General features: G+C 39.2%; 1 protein-coding gene across 6 annotated transcripts in view; it reads right to left on the reverse strand.

The window, feature by feature from the left end:
• The window catches only part of CBFA2T2 (CBFA2/RUNX1 partner transcriptional co-repressor 2), a 187446-nt gene that overhangs the window by 30302 nt on the left and 131920 nt on the right, over window positions 1-25224 (reverse strand). For all 6 annotated transcript variants that reach the window (XM_059896550.1, XM_059896549.1, XM_059896552.1 and 3 more), the window contains exons 2-4: window positions 23793-23936; window positions 20065-20306; window positions 1297-1386 (exon numbers count right to left, since the gene is read on the reverse strand). In XM_059896550.1, coding sequence (XP_059752533.1) covers window positions 1297-1386; window positions 20065-20306; window positions 23793-23936 — 476 coding nt within the window. The remainder of the gene's footprint in view (window positions 1-1296; window positions 1387-20064; window positions 20307-23792; window positions 23937-25224) is intronic.

Raw genomic sequence — 25224 nt, forward strand, 5'->3', positions numbered from 1 at the left:
TAAAATGGACTGAAGAGGGCTTCCCTGGTGGTGCAGTGGTTGAGATATCTGCCTGCCAGTGCAGGGGACATGGGTTCGAGCCCTGGTTTGGGAGGATCCCACATGCCGCGGAGCAGCTGGGCCTGTGAGCCACAACTACTGAGCCTGTGCGTCTGGAGACTGTGCTCCGCAACAAGAGAGGCCGCGACAGTGAGAGGCCCGCGCACTGCGATGAAGAGTGGCCCCCGCTTGCCTCAGCTAGAGGAAGCCCTCGCACAGAAACGAAGACCCAACACAGCCAAAAATTAATTAATTAATTAATTTAAAAAAAAAAATGGACTGAAGAGATATGACAATGTAATCCAACATGTGATCCTGAATTAGATACAGGAGCAAAAAAAAATGACATTTTGTTAAAAAGGACATTTGTGGGACATCTGGTGAAATATGAATAAGGTCTATAGATAATAGTGTTATAAATATCAATGTTAATTTCTTGATTTGATAATTATACTAAAGTATCAGTATTTAGATGTATCATGTCTGCAGCTTACCCTGAAACATTTCTGAGGAAAAAATAAATGGAAAGAAAAGAGAATAATAATGCAGATGTGATAAAATATCAACATTTGGAGAATGTGAATTTTATTGTACCATCTTGAAACTTTCTTGTGAGCATGAAATTATTTCAAAGTAAAAAGTTTTTTTTTTAAAGGAGCATATTATATATAAATTTAACAGTGGCTCACCTATCAGGTACGCATAATAATTTTAAACAGTGTCCCCAAAACTTATGTTCCAGGGGACATTAATTCCAGAGGACGTAATTAGAAACTAGACTAACTGGGGGGAGGAGAGAAATAAACACTGTCTTCCCACATGCTCCTGTCCTAAGGGTTAGTCCTAACTTACAAAGGCCTCTGTTTTGAGAGCCTCCTCCCATAACACACACTCTTCACCCCCTGGCCACAACCAAAAGACTGTGTCCAGTTACTTCCTCTGCTAAGAGCCCAACCTCCATGCCATGCGCACCTCCATCCCACTCTACTCCTGCTCCCTGCCTCCCCACCTGCTCCTTCTGTGTGTCACCAACAGTGTCTGCATACAGACCACGACTCAAGGCTTTTGCAACTCTCATCTCATCAAGCATAAAGCTTATTCGCAAACCACTCACACTTCTGTAGCAGCCCCAAATAAAATACATATATAAAATGTGGCAAGCTGCCCTGATGTAGATCATAGAACAGGGATCAGTAACGGATCTTGAGGAAATGTTGAAGATAAATTACATTCCAGTAGTAATCTCATAAAAATTACCTTGAGGAATGGAATAACAAAAGGACGAAGAGGAAAGTTTGTAGCCTCTTGGAGCTTGCAATGGAATTCTTCAATTGTTACTGTTGAGTTCTGAAAAGATAAATAGCATTGTTCAACTTCTAAAACTGGACAGTGTTCTAACATAAATCTGATAGTGCTGAACCCTTTGAAATAATAAGGAAAAGGATAACTCCAAGAGCACTACTGTGAACTCAAATCCCTCTCAAAGGTTAACCAAATTCTGTTTCCTTTATGAAAGAAATTCAGCCTCCTTGATTTTCTTCTCTACTACCCCAAATCTAACAAATTCCCCTCTATGCTCAGCAGCCTGGGCAGAATAGGGCATTGCCTTCCACTCGTGAAGAGAGGCACTCAGGTTCCTTGTATTGAGGGGTTCATCACAAGTCACCTCAGGTACAGGTAACCAAGCTTACAGTGTTTCCAGCTGAACAGTTCCCAAATCAGTCCAGGATATCAACTTAATGACTCGGAGCCTCATGTCTTCAGAAGTTCATTTCTTCATTGATTTTGCCTACCTCCTAGCATCAGTTCCCTAAATCTTCTAAATCGGAAGTTAACAACAAAAAAAGATGCCTTCTACCTTCCAGTGGTCTGTTTGCAAATCAGAGCACCTCCAAATGGGCAGACTTCCACTGGTTAGATTTTAGTATTCCCATGAAAGTTATTAGCACTTCCCCTGTATTTTTTCAGGTCCTTCTTTAAACTAAGATTCTCAGCTCCTTTGCTAAGAGGAATGTACCAATACAAATATTTTCTTCAAAGTTCACAAAATATTTTTATTTTTACTTCAATTCCCTAAAACACAGCAAAATAATAAGTTCAAAACAAAACATCAATCTGAATTCTTGCTTGTCTGAAAGAACAATGATGACTTCTAGGATTTATTTTTATAAAGTCATCAAGTGTTCAAAGATGTAACATGTACCACACAAATTATTCATCAGCAAAATATTGTTTCTTAACAAGAAGAAATGGAAAACATATAGGTCCTCAACACAAAACTGCATTAAAAATCGTAATACCATCATACATCAGAATGCTTAAGGTGGGGGACAGATTTGTATGCATTGAGGAAAGGTGTCTATAATATACTAAGTGAAAAACCAGAGAACATAGCAGTATATCCTAACAATCCATTTTTGAAAATAACACACATACATTTATATAGCATTTTAAGTGTCTGGAAGGACAATTACAACAGTAGTTATTTCTGGATGTGAAATTATGTTGGATTTTCCAAATGTATCATACAATGTTGAGAAAAAACTAAAATATTTCCCTTTAGGAAAAAAGAGTGTATCAAATTTAACCATGTTAAATGAAAATGTTTGTACAGTTTACCCCATTTCATACCAAAAATGTTCTTTTAAACCTTAGCTGAGTGCTTGTTTTAAGTAAATGACAGGTATACAATGCAACCAACTCTACTGGCAATCAGGAATAAAAATTAAGTGTAAGAGAATGCTATTCACTCCCTACTACAAATAATGCAATCAGGCCTCAAACAGTAAACACAAGTAGATTAAATCTATGGAAAGACTAAAGGAAATGACTAAGTTTTCTTATGGATGGACAAAGGAGGGAAAAGATTAACTTAAGTTAGAGAAACGGACTCAAGGCTATATATACTATAGATGCCAGGCAATTCTCTATCCGAGAGGGAAGATAGGCCATTGTTCTGTTATCCTTCCCTCTCATTCAATTACTTAATAAATAAGAGCATAGTTGTTTGTTTCCTCATAGTCTAGTGGGAAAACTGAAAAGTAAGCTATTCATTACAGTATGATCACAGTACATGTGTGCAGGACACTACTGGCATGCAGACATAGGGGGACAAGGAAGGCTTTATAGAAGTGCCATCTGAAGAAGTGAAAGTGCAGCCTTGAGAAAGATGCTTCTGAGGAAGACAGAATGTAAGAATGCAAAGTATGAGGGGAATCTAGTCCACTGGATCCTAAGGGCAACACTTACAGAGATCTTACAAGACAATGGGTATAGATAGGCCACCAGACTAAAATTTTTTTTAATCTTTTAAGATTTTGGAATAATGATAATCATAGGAAGTTGCAAAAAATAGCACAGATAGGTTCCTCTGTATCCTGCACCAAGGTTCCCCCAATGTTTATATTTTATGTAATTATAGTGCAATATCAAAACTAGGAAACTACCATGGTAATATGTGTGTATAGTTCTATGCCATTTTATGGCATGTGTACATTCACGTTATCACCACTGAAATCAAGACCAAGAAGTATAGAAACCCTATCTACCTTTATCCTCCCTGGTTTATAATAATAATTGTTTTAAATATTTCCTTTATATATACTGACAACCATAACAGACAAGGTTATAATTTTTGCTTCAACCATCAAACATAATTTAGACAACCCAAGAGAAGTAAAGTCTATTGTATTTACTTATATTTTTACTCTTTCCATTTTTCCTTCACCTATCCTGATATTTCAAGACTCCTTCTTTTATCGTTCCTTTCTGTTTCAAGAAGCTCTTTTAGCCTTTCTTTTTTTTTTTTTTTCTGGCCGCGTCCTGCGGCTTGTGGGATCTTAGTTTCCCGACCTGGGATGGAACCCGGGCCCTCGGCAGTGACAGCCTGGCACTGGACCGCCAGGGAATTCCCTAGCCATTATTTTAGTGTAGGTCTGCTGAAGACAAATTCTCTTAGTTTTACTTCATGTGAAAATATTTTGATCCTTCTACTCTTCATTCCAGAAGGATACTTTTGATAGATACAAGATTCTGGGTTGACAATCTTTTCTCCCAGCACTTGAAAAATATGTCACTTCCTTCTGGCATCCATGGTTACTGATGCTTTCTCTGTTGCTTTCAAGATTTTTGGGGATGGGATGTCTTTTTGTTGTTGTTTTTTTTGGCCACACCACAGAGCTTGTGGGATTCCAGTTCCCTGACCAGGAGTTGAACCTGGGCCCTCAGCAGTGAGAACTCGGAGTCCTAACCACTGGACAACGCGGGAATTCCTGGGATGGGATGTCTTCTTTGAGGTATGCTCAGCCTTTTTGAATCTGTAGGCTTGGATCTTTTGTTAAATTTGAGAACTTTCCAGGCATTATTTCAGCCCCACATTCTTTCTCTCTCCTCCTACTGTGACTCAGATCTTTTGTTATACTCTCTTAAATCCCTGAGGTTCTGTTCATGTTTTTTTACTTATTTTCTGTATGTTGTTTAGATTGGGTAGTGGACTTCCCAATAAATAGATTGGGTAGTTTTCTATCATTCCAGCTTCAAGTTCACTGATTCTTTCCTCTGTTCTCTACAGTCTATTGTTGAGTCCATCACTGAGTTGTTTTTTTGTTTTTTAAAAAATTTTATTTATTTATTTATTTATTTGGCTGCATTGGGTCTTTGTTGCTGCACGGGCTTTCTCTAGTCATTGTGAGTGGGGGTCGCTCTTTGTTGTGGCGCACGGGCTTCTCCTTGCGGTGGCTTCTCTTGTTGCAGAGCATGGGCTTCAGGTGCGCAGGCTCAGCAGTTGTGGCATGCAGGTTTAGTGTTTGTGGCACACCAGCTCTAGAGCACAGGCTCAGTAGGTGTGGCTCACAGGCTTCGTTGCTCCGTGGCATGTGGGATCTTCCAGGACCAGGGCTCAAACCCGTGTCCCCTGCATTCGCAGGCAGATTCTTATCCATTGTGCCATCAGGGAAGTCCCCATCACTGAGTTTTTAATTTCATTATTATATTTGTCAGTTCTCAACTTTCCATTTAGTTCTTTATATCTTCTATTTCCTTGCTGAGGCTTTGTATTTCTTCATTTGTGTTGATAACTGCTCACTGAAGCATTTTTATGATGTCTGCTTCAAAACCCGTCACATATTACAAACATCTGGGTCATCTTAACTGATGTTTGTTGGTTACCTTTTCTCATTCCACTTGAGATGGTCAGTTCTTGGTATGACAAGTGATTTTCTGCTGTATCCTGGATGTTTTGGGTTCTATGTTGTAAGACTCCAGATCTTATCTACGCCTTCTATTTTCGAGGCATCCTCTGATAGTGTGCCATTGGGAAGAGAAGAATCTTTGATGCTGTCAGGTGGGGTATAATCCCAGGCTCCCCACTCAACCTCTGTTGATTTGTAGAAGGAAAGAGGGGTTCCTTACTGCTGGGCAGGGGTGGGAGCTCAGGCTCCCCAATAGGCCTCATAGGGGAGGGGGAAGGGTGTACATTATTGTGGTTTTTTTCCTGAGGTGTTTGACTGTCACAGAGTGATTTTTGTCCAAAAGTTTTGTATCTTGCTTGGTTGCTCCTTTCCTAGTCCTCTGGCTAGAAAGAGGTGGGGGTTTTTTTTGTGGGTTTTGGTTTGTTTGCTTTTTGTCTGTGCTCATTAGTATTTCCATAATACTGGCTTCTCCAGACCACAGTCCAGGATATATGATGACAGCACAAAGCCAAGGGAACTCACTGCTGTGTACTTCCTTGAGTCTCAAGGTCACTAGCCAATGTGCCTTCTTCTCTCCATCTTTCAGAGTCTTCTTACTTTCGTTTTATACATAATGTCCATTGTTTTTTTGCTGTATTTGTCAGGAGGGATAGGAAGAAGTATACCTTTCTGTTATACCTCTGAACCAGACTTGATATGACTACATCATATTCCATTAAACTGAGGTAATGTCGTTTACTCAGGCTATTATAGAACGTTTAGGTGGTTCAAATTTTTTGGACATTATAAATAATGTTAGTGCACATTGTTTATAATTTTTTTAGGATGAATGTCAAGGAGAGATACTGGTAGGTCAAAGGAACTGTCTAGTTTAAGGTATAAAATTACCTTCCAGAATGTGTATTCTCCAAATAAGTAGCCAGAGTACAAAACATTTACCTTTACCTTGCAGTGGAAATTGCCACGCTTGCTTCCTGGTACAGTTAAGGACCACCAGCACCTTACCTCTTCTCTTACACACCAGAAACACCAAATGCACACAGGTGAACTAAACTCTTGCTACCTAACTGTGTGGCCTTTTCTGACTTTGCTAATGAAGTCTCCTCCACATGGAATGACTGTTCCATTTACATATGCCTGCCAAAATCTTAATGATTCCTTTCATAAATACAAGACCAAATAAGGGCTTCCCTGGTGGCACAGTGGTTAAGAATCCGCCTGCCAACACAGGGGACACGGGTTCAAGCTCTGGTCCGGGAAGATCCCACATGCTGTGGAGCAACTAAGCCCATGCACCACGACTACTGAGCCCGCACTCTAGAGTCCACGAGCCACAACTACTAAAGCCCGCATGTCACAACTACTGAAGCCTGTGCGACTATTGCTTGTGTTCTGAACAAGAGAAGCCATCGCAATGAGAAGCCCTTGCACCACACCTCAGAGTAGCCCCCACTCGCCGCAACTAGAGAAAGCCCATGCACAGCAATGAAGACCCAAAGCAGCCAAAATAAATAAAGAAATAAATAAAAATAAATCAATAAAACAAAAAAGACCAAATAAGGCTTTCACAGATACAGAAATATAATAATCTAAAGGTGTTAATTCTCCTCCAAATTAGACAAAGTTTTCAACAAGATGGTAGAAAAAAAGAGAAAAAGAAAAGAAAAAAGAAAAAGGAAAGGAAAGAAAGGAAAAATAACAGATTGGTAAGCTCAAATGCAATACACATAAGGCAATCATTTTATCTATGAATAATGGCAGTTTTATTTATGTTTCTCTAATCCTTATATATTTTTAAAAATATTTTATTTATTTATGTATTATTTATTTATTTTGGCTGTGCTGGGTCTTAGTTGGGGCACGTGGGATGTTCGTTGCAGCATGCAGACTTCTTAGTTGGGCAAGTGTACTTCTTAGTTGCGGCATGTGGACTCTTAGTTGCAGAATGTGAATTCTTAGTTGCTGCATGCATGCAGAATCTAGCTCCCTGACCAAAGATTGAACCTGGGCCCCCTGCATTGGAAGCATGGAGTCTTACCCACTGGACCACCAGGGAAGTCCCTCCAATCCTTATATCTTATTTGCTAGGCTATAATGTTCAGGATTACAGTGAAGAGAAAAGAGATCCTATCTGGTTCCTAATATCAGAGGGAAAGCTTTTGAAATTTCACCACTTAGCATAGGCTTGCTAAAGGTTCTGTGTTTATACATACAACTGTCATCAGATTAAGGAAGTTCCTGCTATAATTGGTTTGCTGTTTTTTAACAATGAATGGATATTAAATTTAACAAACATTTCTCACCTTGTACTGTCTCCAAATATATTTATAGTTTCAATATCAATTGCTATAGACTATATGTTTTTGTAAGCCCTCAAAATTCCTATGTTGAAACCTCATTTCCAATGTGTTGATATTTGGAAGTGAGGCCTTTGGGAGGTGGCTAGGTCATGAGGACAGAGCCCTACTGAATGGCATTAGTGCCCTTATAAAAAAGACACCAGGGAGCTCTCTTGCCAATTCCGCCCTGTGAGGACACAGTGAGAAGATGGCCATCTATGAACCAGGAAGTGGGCTCTCAACAGACACCAAATCTGCTGACACCTTGATCTTGGACTTACCAACCTTCAGAACTATGAGAGATGAATGCTGGTTGTTTATAACCACCTAGTCTATGGCATTCTATTTTAAGAGCCTAAAAGGACTAAGACGCTGATCTGAATGAAAATCTCAGTATGTGAGATTATAAATTGGTATAAAACTTGGGAAAACCATTTGACCTTATATACTAAATTTATATACATGTATACCCTATGAAATCACAATTCCATTGTTCAGTGCAGTGCTTGCACACATGTACCATAAATAAAAATGCTCATTATTTGTAATGGCCCCTGTACAGAAAAGAGCTAATACAGCTGGTCTACAACTGCTAACCTTAGGAAAGCCTGTTTGCAAGGTAAAAAATTGTAACACATGCTATAACATGAATAAACCTTGACAACATTACGCTAAGTGAAATAAGCCAGCTACAAAAAGACAAATACTATGTGATTTCACTAACAGGAGGTACCTGGAGTAGTCAAGTAAAATGGTGGCTGACAGAAGCTGCGGAAAGAAGGAAATGGGGAATTATTGTTTAATGGCACAGAGTTACAGTTTTGAAAGATGAAAAGAGTTCTGAAGGTGGACGGTGGTGATAGCTGCACAACAATGAATATACTTAATACCACTGAATTGTACACTTAAAAATGGTTAAGATGGTAAATTTTGTGCTATACGTATTTTACCACCTCCTCATGATGACACAATTTAAAAAATTTGGAAAAAAAAAAGAAACATTAACCCAAGCACAGCCATTTAAAAGAGATGATTGGCTACACCTACATATTCTTTCATAGCTAGAAAAAAATTCACTTTCTGTGTGTGTGTGTGCATGCGCGAGTGCACGCATGCAAATGAGCTGTCATTTTTTTCTTTTACTCTTGAAATTAAGCAGACTCTACTTAAAGTAATTTGCTGCTGGAATTGGCATAACATTCTGATGGCTACTTTGCTTCCAATTATGTTCAAACTCATTTTGACATTTAAGGCCAATTTTATTAGTCTAGAGCCAGAAAGACTTTTCCATAGTACTCTAAAATTTGACCAATAAAGGGACCGCACTCCCACCCCAAACAAACAAACAAACAAAAAGTTTCCCTAATGGATGGTGGTACTGTTTTTACAAACTCTGATTGATGCTAAACACCACTTTTCCTTCTATGAGTCTGGAGTTTCATAGGTGCTACGCCAAGAGTGCCTATGTGCCCAGACTCCAGGAAAAACCTTGGGCATTGAGGGTTTAATGGGGTTCCTTGGGCAGAAACATCACACATAAGTTGTTGTATTTTCACTGCTGGGGAAGAGTGAACTCTGTGTGACCGTTCATAGAGGAGAAAAAGGAAGCCTATATATGGATTCCTCCGGATCCCAACTGTGTTTCTCACCTTTCTGATCCAGCTGTGTGTCCTTATTATGCCTCTGTATTAAATCTTAGGGACTTCCTTAGTGGTCCAGTGGTAAAGAATCCGCCTTGCAATGCAGGGGACGCAGGTTTGATCTCTCATCAGGGAACTAAGACCCCACATGCTGCAGGACAACTAAGCCCGCGTGCCACAACTACTGAGCTCGCGCGCCTCATCTAGAGCCCGTGTGCCACAAACTACAGAGCTCACGCGCTCTGGAAGCTGCGCGCCACAACTAGAGAAGAGAAAACCTGCATGCCACAACTAAAGAGAAGCCTGTGCACCACAATGAAGAGCCTGCACGCTGTAACGAAAGATCCCGCATGCCTCAACAAAGATCCTGTGGGCCGCAACTAAGACCTGACGCAGCCAAAAAAAAAAAAACTTAGCTGTGAGCACAACTATATGCCAAGTCCGGACAATTCTAGCAAATCTCAAAACATGGGGGTGGTACTGGGGGACCCCTGATGCTGCCTCAAAATATAAACAACTCAAATGTCCATCAAAAAGTATAAACTGTGGTGTATTCCTACAATGAAACATTATACAGCAATGACAATGAACCACCTACAGCTACACAAAACAATAGGGATAGAATCTCAAATGATGAAAAAGTCATTTATTGCACTTTGCCTTGTATGAAAGTGGTTTCCTCTGTACAATACTGAGTCGTCTTTTAAAGCAGCAGTTCATAAACATTTTAGTCTCATAATCCCTCTAATTAATATGGGTTACATCTATTGATAATCACTATATCTGAAATTAAAACTGAGAATTTAAACAATATTTATTATTAACTCATTTCAAAATAACTGTACTTATCTCAAAAATATAGTATACAGACTTGGTGCAGCATGGCATTGGCTGCAGTACTGAAGTTAAGCAAGATTCCACAAGAGATGCAATTTGCTGCCAGAAGTGTGTTTTTCTTCAAAAAGGCAATAACTTCAAGCACTTGTGGTGGATACAGATTTTTGCTGCAAGTCTGCAAACGGAGGTGAGACATTACCCTGGGACCAGCTGGCCTGTGGCCCTTGGGTGATGAGAGGGGAATGCATTGCTGGGACACATAGGACATCTACAGAGGGCCACTTCTCCAAGGCTGAGAAACGTAACTAACCTATCACATACATAAAAATACAAATAGCAATTTAGACAAAATGAGGCAGGGACTTCCCTGGTGGTCCAGTGGCTAAGACTCCACGCTCTGGATGCAGGGGGCCAGGGTTCGATCCCTGGTCACAGAACTAGATCCCACATGCTGCAACTAAGAGTTTGCATGCCACAACTAAAGACACCGCATGCCGCAACTAAAAAAAAAAGATCCTGCGTGCTTGCTGCAAGTAAAAGATCCCGCACATGGCAATGAAGATCCCATGTGCTGCAACTAAGACATGGTGCAGCCAAATAAATAAACATTAAAAAAAATGAGGTGACAGAGGAATGTTTCAGACAAAGGAACAAGATAAAACCCCAGAAGAAGAACAAGTGATGTGGAGATAGGCAATCTACCCGAGAAAGAGTTCAGAGTAATGATCATAAAGATGATCAAAGGACTTGGGAGGAAAATGGATACAGAGAGCAATAAACTAGAAGTTTTTAACAAAGAATTAGAAAATATAAAGAACAACCAAACAGAAGTGAAGAATATGACGGAAACGAAAAATACACTAGAAGGAATCAACAGTAGACTAAACAAGGCAGAATTATGGATCAGTGAGCTGAAACACAGAGTAGTGGAAATCACTGCCATCAAAAAGAAAAAAGAATGAAAAGAAATGAAGACAGTGTAAGAGACCTCTGGAACAACATCAAGTGCACTAATGTTTGCATTATAGGGGACCCAGAAGGAGTAGAAAAAGAGAGAAAGGGCCTGAGAAAATGTGTGAAGAGATAATAGCCGAAAACTTCCCTAACATGGGAAAGGAAATAGTCACCCAAGTCCAGGATGCGCAGAGTCCCACACAGCAGCAGTCCCCAGCCTTTTTGGCACCATGGACTGGCTTCATGGAAGACAATTTTTCCACAGGGGGCGGGGTGGGTGATGGGATGGTTCAGGTATTAACGCGAGCGATGGGGAGCGGCAGACGAACCTTAGCTCACTCTCCTGCCACTCACCTCCTGCTGTGCGGCCCGGCTCCTAACAGGCCACGGACTGCTACTGGTCCGCGGCCCAGGGGTTGGGGACCCCTGCCATACAAGACTAACCTGCAGAGAAACACACCAAGACAAACTGTAATCGAAATGACAAAAATTAAAGACAAAGAGAGAATATTAAAAGCAATAAGGGAAAAGCAACAAATAACACACAAAGGAACTCCTAATAAGGCTATCAGCTGATTTTTTTCAGCAGAAACTCTGCAGACCAGAAGGGAGTGGCACAATACACTTAAAGTGATGAAAGAGAAAAACCTACAACCAAGAATACTCTACCCAGCAAGGCTCTCATTCAGATTTGGTGGAGAAATCAAAAGCCTAACAGACAAGCAAAAGCTAAAAGAATTCAGCACCCTAAACCAGCTTTATGACAAATGCTAAGGGAACTTCTCTAGGCAGAAAAGAAAAGGCCATAATTAGAAACAAGAAAATTATGAAATGGAAAAGCTTACTGGTAAAGGCAAATATACAATAAAGGTAGGAAATCATCCATATACAAAGCTACTGGGGAGGTGGTTGAAAGACAAAAGTAGTAAAATTTCTGTATCCACAATAAGCAGTTAAGAAACACACAAAACGGACTTCCCTGGTGGCACAGTAGTTAAGAATCTGCCTGCCAATGCAGGGGACATGGGTTCAAGCCCTGGTCCGGAAGATCCCACATGCCGCAGAGCAACTAAACCCATGCACCACAACTACTGAGCCTGTGCTCTAGAGCCTGCAAGCCACAACTACTGAGCCCGTGTGCCACAACTACTGAAGCCGCACACCTAGAGCCTGTGCTCCACAACAAGAGAAGACACCACAGTGAGGAGACCACGCACTGTAACTAAGAGTAACCCCTGCTCACCACAACTAGAGAAAGCCCACGTGCAGTAACAAAGACCCAACGCAGCCAAAAATAAATAAATAAATTTATATATAAAAAAAAGAAACACACAGAACAATTAGATGTAAAATATAATATCAAAAACAATAATTGTGGGCTTCCCTGGTGGTGCAGCGGTTGAGAATCTGCCTGCCAATGCAGGGGACACGGGTTCGAGCCCTGGTCTGGGAAGATCCCACATGCCGCGGAGCGACTAAGCCCGTGAGCCACAACTACTGAGCCTGCGCGTCTGGAGCCTGTGCTCCGCAATAAGAGAGGCTGCAATACTGAGAGGCCCGCGCACCGCGATGAAGAGTGGCCCCCGCTTGCCACAACTAGAGAAAGCCCTCGCACAGAAACGAAGACCCAACACAGCCAAAAAAAAAAAAAAAAAAAAAACGAATAAATAAATAAATAAATAAAGAAGCTTTCAAAAAAACAAACAAACAAAAAACAATAATTGTGAGGGGAGCAGAGTACAAATGCAGGGTATCTAAAACCCATTTGACAGTAAGAGATCAGCAACTTAAAACAAGCACATATATATATATAGGCTGCTATACAAAAACCTGCTATACAAAAACCTATATATACAGGCTGCTATACAAAATCTATAATAAATATACATACACAAAAGAAATAGGAGCACAGCAAAGGAAACCATAAACAAGACCAAAAGACAACCCTCAGAATGGGAGAAAATATTTGCAAATGAAGCAACTGACAAAGGATTAATCTCCAAGATTTACAAGCAGCTCATGCAGCTCAATAACAAAAAAACAAACAACCCAATCCAAAAATGGGTAGAAGACCTAAATAGACATTTCTCCAAAGAAGATATACAGATTGCCAACAAACACATGAAAGAATGCTCAACATCATTAATCATTAGAGAAATGCAAATCAAAACTACAATGAGATATCATCTCACACTGGTCAGAATGGCCATCATCAAAAAATCTAGAAACAATAAATGCTGGAGAGGGTGTGGAGAAAAGGGAACCCTCTTGCACTGTTGGTGGGAATGTAAATTGATACAGCCACTATGGAGAACAGTATGGAGGTTCCTTAAAAAACTAAAAATACAACTACCATACGACCCAGCAATCCCACTACTGGGCATATACCCTGAGAAAACCAGAATTCAAAAAGAGTCATGTACCAAAATATTCATTGCAGCTCTATTTACAATAGCCAGGACATGGAAGCAACCTAAGTGTCCATCATCAGATGAATGGATAAAGAAGATGTGGCACATATATACAATGGAATATTACTCAGCCATAAAAAGAAACGAAATGGAGGTATTTGTAGTGAGGTGGATGGAGTTAGTCTGTCATACAGAGTGAAGTAAGTCAGAAAGAGAAAAACAAATACAGTATGCTAACACATATATATGGAATCTAAGGAAAAAAAAAAAAAAAGGTCATGAAGAACCTAGTGGCAAGACGGGACTAAAGACACAGACCTACTAGAGAATGGACTTGAGGATATGGGGAGGGGGAAGGGTAAGATGTGACAGGGTGAGAGAGTGGCATGGACATATATACACTACCAAATGTAAAATAGATAGCTAGTGGGAAGCAGCCGCATAGCACAGGGAGATCAGTTCGGTGCTTTGTGACCACCTAGAGGGGTGGGATAGGGAGGGTGGGAGGGAGGGAGACGCAAGAGGGAAGAGATATGGGAACATATGTGTATGTATAACTGATTTACTTTGTTATAAAGCAGAAACTAACACACCATCGTAAAGCAATTATACTCCAATAAAGATGTTAAAAAAAAAAAATAGGAATGCAAACACAACACTAAAGATAGTCATCAAATCACAGAAGAGAACAAAAGAAGAAAGGTGAAAAAAGACCTACAAAAACAAATCCAAAACAATTAACAAAATGGCAATAGGTACATGCATATCAATAATTAATCTAAATGTAAATGGACTAAATGCTCCAACCAAAAGACAGACTGCTGAATGGATACAAAAACAGGACCCGTATATATGCTGCCTACAAGAGACTCACTTCAGATCTCGAGACAAATACAGACTGAAGTGAGGAGATGGGAAGAGGTATTCCATGCAAATGGAAATCAAAAGAAAGTTGGAATAGCAATACTCATATCAGACAAAAGAGACTTTAAAATAAAGACTGTGGGGACTTCCCTGGTGTCGCAGTGGTTAAGACTCCGCACTCACAATGCAGAAGGTCTGGGTTCGATCCCTGGTCAGGGAACTAGATCCCACATGCATGCTGCAATGAAGAGTTTGTGTGTCACAACTAAGAAGCCACCAATCTGCAACTAAGGAACACGCCTGCCACAACTAAGACCCGGTGCAACCAAATAAATAAAATAAACAAATAAACATTTTTTTGAAAAAAGAAAGAAAGAAAATGGCTATGACTGGGAATTCCCTAGCGGTCCAGTAATTAGGACTCCGTGCTCTCACTGCCGAGGGCCTGGGCTCAATCCTTGGTCAAGGAACTAAGATCCCACAAGCTAAGGAGTGCGGCCAAAAAAACCCAAACAAACAAACATAATGATCAAAGGATCAATCCAAGAAGAAGACAGAACAATTGTAAATACATATGCACACAACATAAGAGCACCTCAATTTATAAGGCAAATGTTAACAGACATAAAAGGAGAAACTGATGGTAACACAATAATAGTGGGGAACTTTAATACCCTACTTACATCAATGGACAGATCATCCAGACAGAAAATCAGTAAGGAAACACAGGCCTTAAATGACACATTAGACCAGATGGACTTAATTGATATTTATAGGGCATTCCATCTGAAAGCAGCAGGATACAAATTCTTTTCACGTGTAAATGGAACATTCTCCAGGACAGATCACATGCTGGGCAAGAAAGCAAGACTTGGTAAATTTAAGAAAACTGAAATCATATCAAGCATCTTTTAAAACACAAACACATGGAGGCTAAACAACATGCTACTGAACAACCAATGGATCACTGAAGAAATCAAAGAGGAAATTAAAAAATACCTAGAGACAAATGAAAACGAAAACACAACAATCCAAAACCCATGGGACACAGCAAAAGCAGTTCTAAGAGGGAAGTTTATAGTGATACTAGCTTACCTCAGGAAACATGAAAACTCTCAAATGAACAACATAAACTTATACCTAAAGCAACTAGAGAAAGAAGAACAAACACAACCCAAAGTTAGTAGGAGGAAAGAAATCATAAAGATCACAGCAGAAATAAATGAAGTAGAGGCTAAAAAAAACCACAAAAAACAGAACACATCAATGAAACTAAAAACTGGTTCTCTGAAAAGATAAACAAAATTGATAAACCTTTAGCCAGCCTCATCAAGAAAAAAAGGGAGAGGGCCCAAATCAATAAAATCAGAAAAGGAGAAGTTACAACTGACACCACTGAAACACAAAGGATCTTAAGAGACTACTCGGAGCAGCTATATACCAAAAAAATGGACAACCTAGAAGAAATGGACAAATTCTTAGAAATGTACAATCTTCCAAGACTGAACCAGGAAGAAACAGAAAATATGAACCGGCCAATTACCAGTAATGAAATTAAATAAGCAACCTGGGACTTCCCCGGTGGCGCAGTTATTAAAAATCTGCCTGCCAATGCAGGGGACATGGGCTCGATCCCTGGTCCAGTAAGATCCCACATGCCGCAGAGCAACTAAGCCAGTGAGCCACAACTACAGAGTTTGCGCTCTAGAGCCTGTGAGCCACAACTACTGAAGCCCACGTGCTCTAGGGACCGTGCTCCGCAACAAGGGAAGCCACCGCAATAAGCCCGTGCACTGCAACAAAGAGTAGCCCCCGCTTGCCACAACTAGAGAAAGCCCGCATGCAGCAACAAAGACCCAACACAGCCAAAAATAAATAAAATTTTTAAAAAAAGAAATTAAATAAGCAACTTAAAAACTCCCAACAAACAAAAGTCCAAGACCAGATGGCTTCACAGGTGAATTATACCAAACATTTAAAGAAGAGTTAATACCTATCCTTCTGAAACTATTCCAAAAAATGGCAGAGGGAGGAACACTTCCGAACTCATTCTATGAGGTCACAATCACCCTGATAAAGATATTACAAAACAAAAGAAAATTACAGGCCAATACCACTGATGAACACAGATGCAAAAATCCTCAACAAAATACTAGCAAACAGAATCCAACAACACATTAAAAGGATTATACACCATGATCACCACAAATTAATCAATGTTATACACCATTAACAAACTGAAGAATAAAAACCATATGATCATCTCAACAGATGCAGAAAAAGCTTTTGATAAAATTCAACATCCATTTATGATAAAAACTCTTCAGAAAGTGGCCACAGAGAGAACATACCTCAGCATAATAAAGGCCATATATGACAAACCGACACCTAACAGCATACTCAATGGTGAAAAGCTGAAAGCATTTCCTCTAAGATCAGGAACAAGACAAGGATGCCCACTCTTGCCATTTTTATTCAACATAGTTTTGGAAGTCCCAGCCACAGCAATCAGAGAAGAAAAAATAAATAAAAGGAATCCAATCTGGAAAAGTAAAAGTAAAACTGTCACTGTTTGCAGACGACATGATGCTACATACAGAAAATCCTAAAGATGCTACTGGAAAGCTACTAGACCTCATCAATGAATTCAATAAAGTTGCAGGATACAAAAATCTGTTGCATTTCTATACACTAACAATGAAATATCAGAAAGAGAAATTAAGCAAACAATCCCATTTAACACTGCATCAAAAAGAATAAAATACCTAGGAATAAATGTACCTAAGGAGGGAAAATACCTGTACCCCAAAACTATAAGACACTGATGATAGAAACTGAAGACGACACAAACTGATGCAAAGATATACCTTGTTTTTGGATTAGAAGAACGAATATTGTTAAAATGACCATACTACCCAAGGAAATCTACAGATTCAATGCAATCCCTATCAAATCACCAATGGCATTTTTCACAGAACTGGAACAAAAAAAATTTTTAATTTGTGTGGAAACACAAAAGACGCCAAATAGCCAAAACAATCTTGAGAAAAAACACTGCTGGAGGAATCACACTCCCTAATTTGACTATACTACAAAGCTACAGTAATCAAGAAAGTATGGTACTGGCACAAAAACAGACACACAGATCAACGGAAAAGGACACAAAGCCCAGAAATAAACCCATGCACTTATGGTCAATTAATCTACAACAAAGGAGGCAAGAATATACAATGCAGAAAAGACAGTCTCTTCAATAAGTGGTGGTGGGAAAACTGGACAGCTATATGTAAAAGAATGAAATTAGCACATTCTCTAACACCATATAGAAAAATAAACCCAAAATGGATTAAAGACCTAAATATAAGACTGGATACTGTAAAACTCCTAGAGGAAAACATAGGCAGAACACTCTTTGACATAAATCACAGCAATACTTTTTTGGATCCATCTCCTAGAGTAATGGAAATAAAAAAATAAATAAACAAATGGGATCTAATTAAACTTAAAAGCTTTTGCCCAGCAAAGGAATCCATATACAAAATGAAAAGAAAATCTACACGCTGGGAGAAAATACTTGCAAACAATGCAACTGACAAGAGGTTAATCTCCAAAATATACAAACAGCTCATATAGCTTAATATCAAAAAAACAAACAACCCAATTAAAAAAAAATAGGCAGAAGACCAAAACAGACGTTTCTCCAAAGAAGACATACAGATGGCCAACAGGCACATGAAAAGATGCTCAACACTGCTAATTACTAGAGAAATGCAAATCAGAATTACAATGAGGTACCATCTCATGCTGGTCAGAATGGCCATCATTAAGAAGTCTGCAAATAATAAATGCTGGAGAGGGTATGGAGAAAAAGGAAACCTCCTTTTTCTTTTACATTCCCACTGTTGGTGGGAATGTAAATTGGTGCAGCCACTATGGAGAAAAGTATGGCGTTTCCTCAAAAAACTAAAAATAGAGTTGCCATATGCTCCTGAGCATATATCTGGACAAAGCTATAATTTGAAAAGATACATGCACCCCTATGTTCACAGCAGCAGTATTTACAATAGCCAAGATATAGAAACAACCTAAATGTCCATCGACAGATGAATGGATAAAGAAGATGCAGCCTATACACACAATGGAATATTACTAAGTCATAAAAAAGAATGAAATAATGCCATTTGCAGCAACATGGATGGATCTAGAAAGAGATTATCATACTAAGTGAAGTAAGTCAGGCAGAGAAAGACAAATAGCATATGATATCACTGAAATTTTTTTTTTTTTTTGGCTGTGTGGCACAGCTTGCAGAATCTTAGTTCCCCAACCAGGGATTGAACCATGGTCCACAGCAGTGAAAGCACAGAGTCCTAACCACTGGACTGCCAGGGAATTCCAATTATCACTTAAATGTTGACTCTAAAAAAATGATATAAATGAATTTGTTTACAAAACAGAAATAGACTCACGGGCATAGAAAACAAACTATGTTTACCAAAAGGGAAAGTGGGGAAGGAATAAGTTAGGAATTTGGGATTAACAGATACACACTACTATGTATAAAATAGATACACAACAAGGACCTGCTGTATAGCACAGGGAACTATATTCAATACCTTGTAATAACCTATAATGGAAAAGAATCTGAAAAAGAATATAACTGAATCACTTTGCTGTACACCTGAAACTAACACAACATTGTAAATTAACTATACTTCAATTTTTAAAAATGGTTAAAAAATGTAGTAAGGAGAATGGCACTGTTTGTACAGTTTTGCAAATCTCTCTGCTATCTAGCTTAATAAAAGAGAGCTGGATTCTCCTAATCTGCTTCTGCATTTAACCTGTTACAACATCCTATGCCATGCAGCCTCTATAAAATTCCACAATACAGTCATGAGAGAATAAGAGTCAAAAGGCAAGTAACATTTTAGTATTATTATGAAAATGTTTTTGACCTCCTGGACTTCCAAAAAGGGTCTCGAGAAATCCTAGGGGTCCCTAATTACACTTTGAGAACTGCCTGGTAAAAGTTTAGTACTGTGATTCATCTTTATCACATACAGAGGGTAATACGTAGGAGCACAGTGTGCTTTTAGTTGAGGTAAATCTTGAGGAATTCAATTTACAAACATTAAGAACTGGAAGCTTGTCCCTTATATACACTAAGAGTCAAACCCCTCCCAGCTGTCAATGTAAGAAGATCACTACCTTATATCATGGATTCGCCACTCAGTATGGAAAAAAAATATGTTCCTTGAAAATCCTAAAGAAATTTTAATTTGTGTGGAAATCCTAAAGAAATTTTAATTTTTATTTTGTATTTGCATGAGGAGCTGAAGAATGTAATCCCTTTGATACTATTTATTTAGACCACAAAACTTGTAATTTCACAAATAATTATCTTGAAAATTAAACCATTTGTCTTTTTTCTCTGGTTTGGAAACAATGCACCAGGCACTGAATATATTAAGGAACAAAACTTAGTTGAACCTCAGCGGGCCTGTTGAAACTCACTTTTAAGAGAAATTCAAAGTTGTTTATCGGAATTAAATTGATACCATAAGAAACAATATGGTAAATGTTAGAGATTTTGCTTTTGTTTCTTTGATAAACATTATCCATAACTGAAATCCATGATTCAACATTATTATACAAGTTAAACTAATCTAGACTGTAGAATCTGCCACACTGCTACAAGTTAGGGAATGAGGAGAAGTATGTACAACTTCTCTGCTGGCTTCAGTTCTGAGCCATATACTCAAGCAGCTGTCGACAGTGATGTACTTACCACCAGTGCTAGAACAAGAGTCCGCACCTTCTCCCCAATCTCAGGTGAGATGTCATTGCCAAACTGTTGCAGAGTGGTGAGGAAACGTTTCAACTTGCTCAGCTGCCGGGCACCACAAGTGGCTGGCAACTGTTGATTTGTTAGTGCAGATGATGTGGAAGAGGCAGGACCATTGCTGAATCTCTGTGGTGGTGAGGGGGCACCATTCAGGGTGGGAGGAGAATGGTTGATGCCGTTGCTCACTAAAAGAAAGACTTGGTTTAAGTGCAAAACATAAGGATCTCTGTTAATTTCTTCTTTTTTTGCATTTGCCTTCATTTATTCATTTGAATTTTGTAAATCACATGTTAAAAGAGTATACAAGACACGTTTTCAGCCCTCAACAATGTTGCTTTATAGTGAGACAGGTTGCCAGGTAAAAAATGGTAACAGAATAACATAAAGTGTTAGAAGAGTATGAGTGCTACAAGAGCAAAGAGAAGGGACATCTAAATTCTACAGGTGCCAAGGGGAGGGATGGGTAGTTTTTAAGACTTCTTGTGATGGGCTGCATGAGAGGAGTCTGGTAGAATATGTATTTCCAATGACTGGACACTCATGCCCATCTTTTATGTGACATCTCCTTCCCAACCTCAGGTTTCCAAATAATCTAAGCAGTCAATTAAAATATAGCATTTGGGGGCTTCCCTGGTGGCACAGTGGTTAAGAATCCGCCTGCCAATGCAGGGGACACGGGTTCAAGCCCTGGTCTGGGAAGATCCCACATGCCACAGAGCAACTAAGCCTGTGCGCCACAACTACTGAGCCTGCACTCTAGAGCCCGCAAGCCACAACTACTGAGCCCGCATGCCACAACTACTGAAGCCTGTGCACCTAGAGCCCGTGCTCTGCAACAAGAGAAGCCACTGCAATGAGAAGCCCACGCACTGCAATGAAGAGTAGCCCCTGCTCGCCACAACTAGAGAAAGCCCGCACGCAGCAACAAAGACCCAATGCAGCCAAAAATAAATTAAATAAATAAATTTATATTAAAAAATATATATATAGCATTTGAACAAGATAATCAGAAAGCAGAGAGTTGTGTTAATGTGAGACATGTTTTTTCTAGGCTATAGGTTTCATGACCTATTCCTGCAATGAGATATATATCTCTTTGACCACTCGGAATATTCATGTCCACCAAAATCAGTTTTTCCCTGCCTTGACAGTGCCAAATTCTTGGTCATTCAATACAGCATTTTCTAGATACCATATGGGACACTTCCATTCTGTATTTCTGCTCAAATTACAATACATGTGATTAATTACGGTTTTCCTATTCACCTGTTGTTCTTTTTTCTTTTTTTAATAAATTTATGTATTTATTTTAATTTTTATTTGCATTGGGTCTTTGTTGCTGCATGTGGGTGGGCTTTCTCTAGCTGTGGCGAGCTGGGGCTACTCTTTGCTGCGGTGTGCAGGCTTCTCATTGAGGTGGCTTCTCTTGTTGCAGAGCATGGGCTCTAGGCGCGCGGGCTCAGTAGTTGTGGCGCACGGGCTTACTTGCTCCGTGGCATGTGGGATCTTCCAGGACCAGGGATCGAACCTGTGTCCCCTGCATTGGCAGGTGGATTGTTAACCACTGCAGCACCAAGGAAGTCCCTGCCCATTGTTCTTAACAGTCATTTCTTGTAGTTTTAATTTGGAACACAACTCTAGAGCTATGTTCTTGGAGGCAAAGCTCCTTCTTCCCTGATGAATGAAATAAAATTACCTAGTGCCTAAGTGTCAATAGATTTTTCACTTAATCATATCCAGGCTTGAAAATTTAAGAAAGTAAAACTAAGTCTAAAAACATATCACCTGTATTAAGAAGCATTATTTGAGAGACTCCACTGCTCCTACTAGATTTAATAACTTTCCTTTGTGCTGCCCAAGTACATGCTTCCATTATTTTACTTACCAAATTATACTTATTTCTTTCTATATTTATACTGCCTTGAAAAACTGTCTACTTCTTGATTGAACACACATCTGTGTATATCATAATTAGCTAAGCTGTTATGAACTGGGTATGCTGTATGTGTATGGCTCACTGCATAAAAGGTTAACAGGCTGAGAAAAAGAGGGTGTCTCTACTGTGTCTTCCAGTAAAGGACGCTAGAGCTACTGGAAAGGAAGGCTCAACACTCAACCTCAGCAATACAGAAAATCAGCTGCAATGGTGTATCATTTCTTTGTGTTCACAGAAAGGTTCATTGCCATTGGAGAGCTGCCCTCTTTTGAAGCAACCTGTAAAAATATACATTACTATGCTTTTCGCCACCCTGACACTTACATGGGCTGTTTTACAATTTCTTCAGTGAAAGTGTATGATCACATTTACCGAAATAAAACATATTCATCCCTAAATAGTCAAATATGGGGGTCAAAAGGGTTGACCACACACACATACACACACACACACACACACACACACACACACACACACACACACACACACACCCCTACTGTCTATATCTTGAAATTTGAATGACATCCTGGGTTTAAATCTGTTTCACTTCAAGATAGTATCTTTATCTAAGGCTGTTTAACTTTGAGATAAAAAATACAATTTAAGAAAAAAGGATATCAAACTTCATTTCATAAACTTTGGCTCAAATTTTTACAGCTGCCAGTTACTCAATTTCAAATGTTTTGGGACAATAAATAATTAAACCTTCTTTTTTAAATTGAGGTTTTAGGACTAAATTTGCGGAGTTACAGGGTTTGGGGAAATTCAGCTTTAGTAGATACTACTAAAAATTTTTCTCATAAACAATGTATGATAGTTCAAGTTGCTCCACACATACTCACCAAAACTTGATATTCTTTTTCATTCTGAACATTCTTGTGGGTGTATGTGGTACTTACATTGGGTTTTAGTTTGCATTTCCTTGGTGACTAGTAAGGCTGAACAACTTTTATTCATTGTCTAATATAATTGTTATGGACTAAACTGTATCCCACTCCCAAACTCCTATGTTGAAGTTCTGACCCCCAGTACCTCAGAATGTGATTATATTTGGAGATAGGGCCCTTAAAGGTTAAATGAAGTCATCTGCCTAGGTCCTAATCCAATATGACTGTTGTACTTATAAGAAGAGGAGGAAGCACCAAGGATGCACATGCACAAGGAAAGGCTATGAGAGGACAGAGCAAGAAGGCAGCTATCTGCAAGACAAGGAGAGAGGCTTCCGAAGAAACCAAACCGGCTGACATCTTGATCTTGGACTTCTAACCTCCAGAACTGTGAAAAAATTAATTTCTGTTGTTTAAGCCACCTGGTCTTTGGTATTCTGTTACAGCAGCCCTAGTAAACTAATAAAATAATCAATTTTTTTGTAAAAAGCCTTACCATGACAGTCCTGGAGTAGTTCAATCATTTTATGAAACTTATTTTGAATCCTATTAATCAATATAATAATTAAAATTCATTATTTTAGAGCCAAAGAAATTAAAATAGATAATTACAAGCCAAAAAGTATGAAAACAAAATATTTAGACTACTAAATTTCCAAATACCTAAATCAGCTATGTACTATTCTCAGAGGGAAAAAGCAACTTAGAAAAGAAACAACCAAGATACATGTGTGTGTGTTAACAGCCATTTTGAAAATGTTGAGTAGTATATATAGAAGGCTTAATGACATTCATTTAGATCCAAACGTCACTGTGAACCACAAACCCAAGTAATTAAGAGGTCTCACATGCTGTAGGAGTGAATGACACTGGCCTAGGTCCTCCGGGATTTATTGGTGGGAGGGGTGGCATGGTGGGAGGTGAGGATCTTGACTGTATCTTCACTTCCACAGGCGATCCAGGCATTGCTGGCACCCTTTTGTCAGCACCAACTGTAGAGAATAAAAGGAATGGAAATCAGAATTTTCTATTAAATAAAAATAGTGACAACAATCTGAAATACCAACATATTTACCTAGAGGACTGAGAAGTGAAGAAGATGCTTACTTAGTATAATAGGCTGAATGGTGGCCCCCCAAAATGTGTCTACCTCTTAATTCCTTGAACTGTGAATGTTTCCTTATTTGGAAAAAATGTCCTTGAAGATATAATTAAGTTCAGGATCTTGAGGGGAGGAGATCACCCTGGATTATCTGGGTAGTTCCTAAATCCAGTATGAATGATGTCCTTATAAGAAGAGGAGAAAAGACAGACACACACACAGAGGGAAGTCTACTACGTGAAGACAGACATAGTCCCACAGAGAGAACGCATGTGACAATGGAGGCAGAGATTGGAATGTTGCCATCTACAAGCCAAGCAATGCCAAGGATTATCAGCAAACACCTGAAGCTAGGAGACAGGTATAGAATAGATTCTTCCTCTGAGGCCAAGAAGGACTCCACCCTGCTGATACCTTGATTTTGGACTTCTGGCCTCTTGGACTGTTAGAGAATAGTGTTGTTTTAAGCTATCCAGTTTATGGTACTTTGTTATGGCAATCCTAGGAATCCAAGACAAGGCAGCAAGGTCAAGGGATGATGTGACATGAGAGTTAACAGTGAGGAGAGTGGCTGAGAAAGGAAGAAACCAGGTTATAAATTCAGCTTATCTCAACGGCATTCTTTCCTGACTTCTTACAAATTAACTGAAGTAGTAGGGGGAAAAAAAGCTAATGTGGGACTGTCCAGACAAGTAAGCATCAACTGCATGCCATGGAAATAGAATCAGTCAGTTGTATATAAATTACTACAAATGATGAAATACATGTTTATACATATCAACTATTCTAAGTAAGAAAAATGAAGTGGAGTCAACATCTCTGATACCAGGCATGTCATTTACGATGTATATTGTCCAAAAAACAGAAAAGTAGAGCTGACCCTAAGCTAAGCACAGGCTACTTCATCTATGAGGACAATTCATAATAAGCAGCTGTTTGATAACACTCGACGGCAACAAATCCCAGAAAGTCAGATTAGGTAGATTAACTTGATGTTAGAATTAGGTCTGAGCTAATATGAAGAAGACTTGATAATGAAGCGTAATGTTCTAATATCTTCAAAAAGTTATTTTTTCCCATTAAAGGGAACTTGTTACCTACTTCGTTAATAATAGGGCCAGGGCTACCATAATCACCTTTAAATTGAGCTATGTTCCTCTCAGTAATTCCAAGCTTTT

This window comes from Balaenoptera ricei, chromosome 15, assembly GCF_028023285.1.
Source record: "Balaenoptera ricei isolate mBalRic1 chromosome 15, mBalRic1.hap2, whole genome shotgun sequence".
NCBI lineage: Eukaryota > Metazoa > Chordata > Mammalia > Artiodactyla > Balaenopteridae > Balaenoptera > Balaenoptera ricei.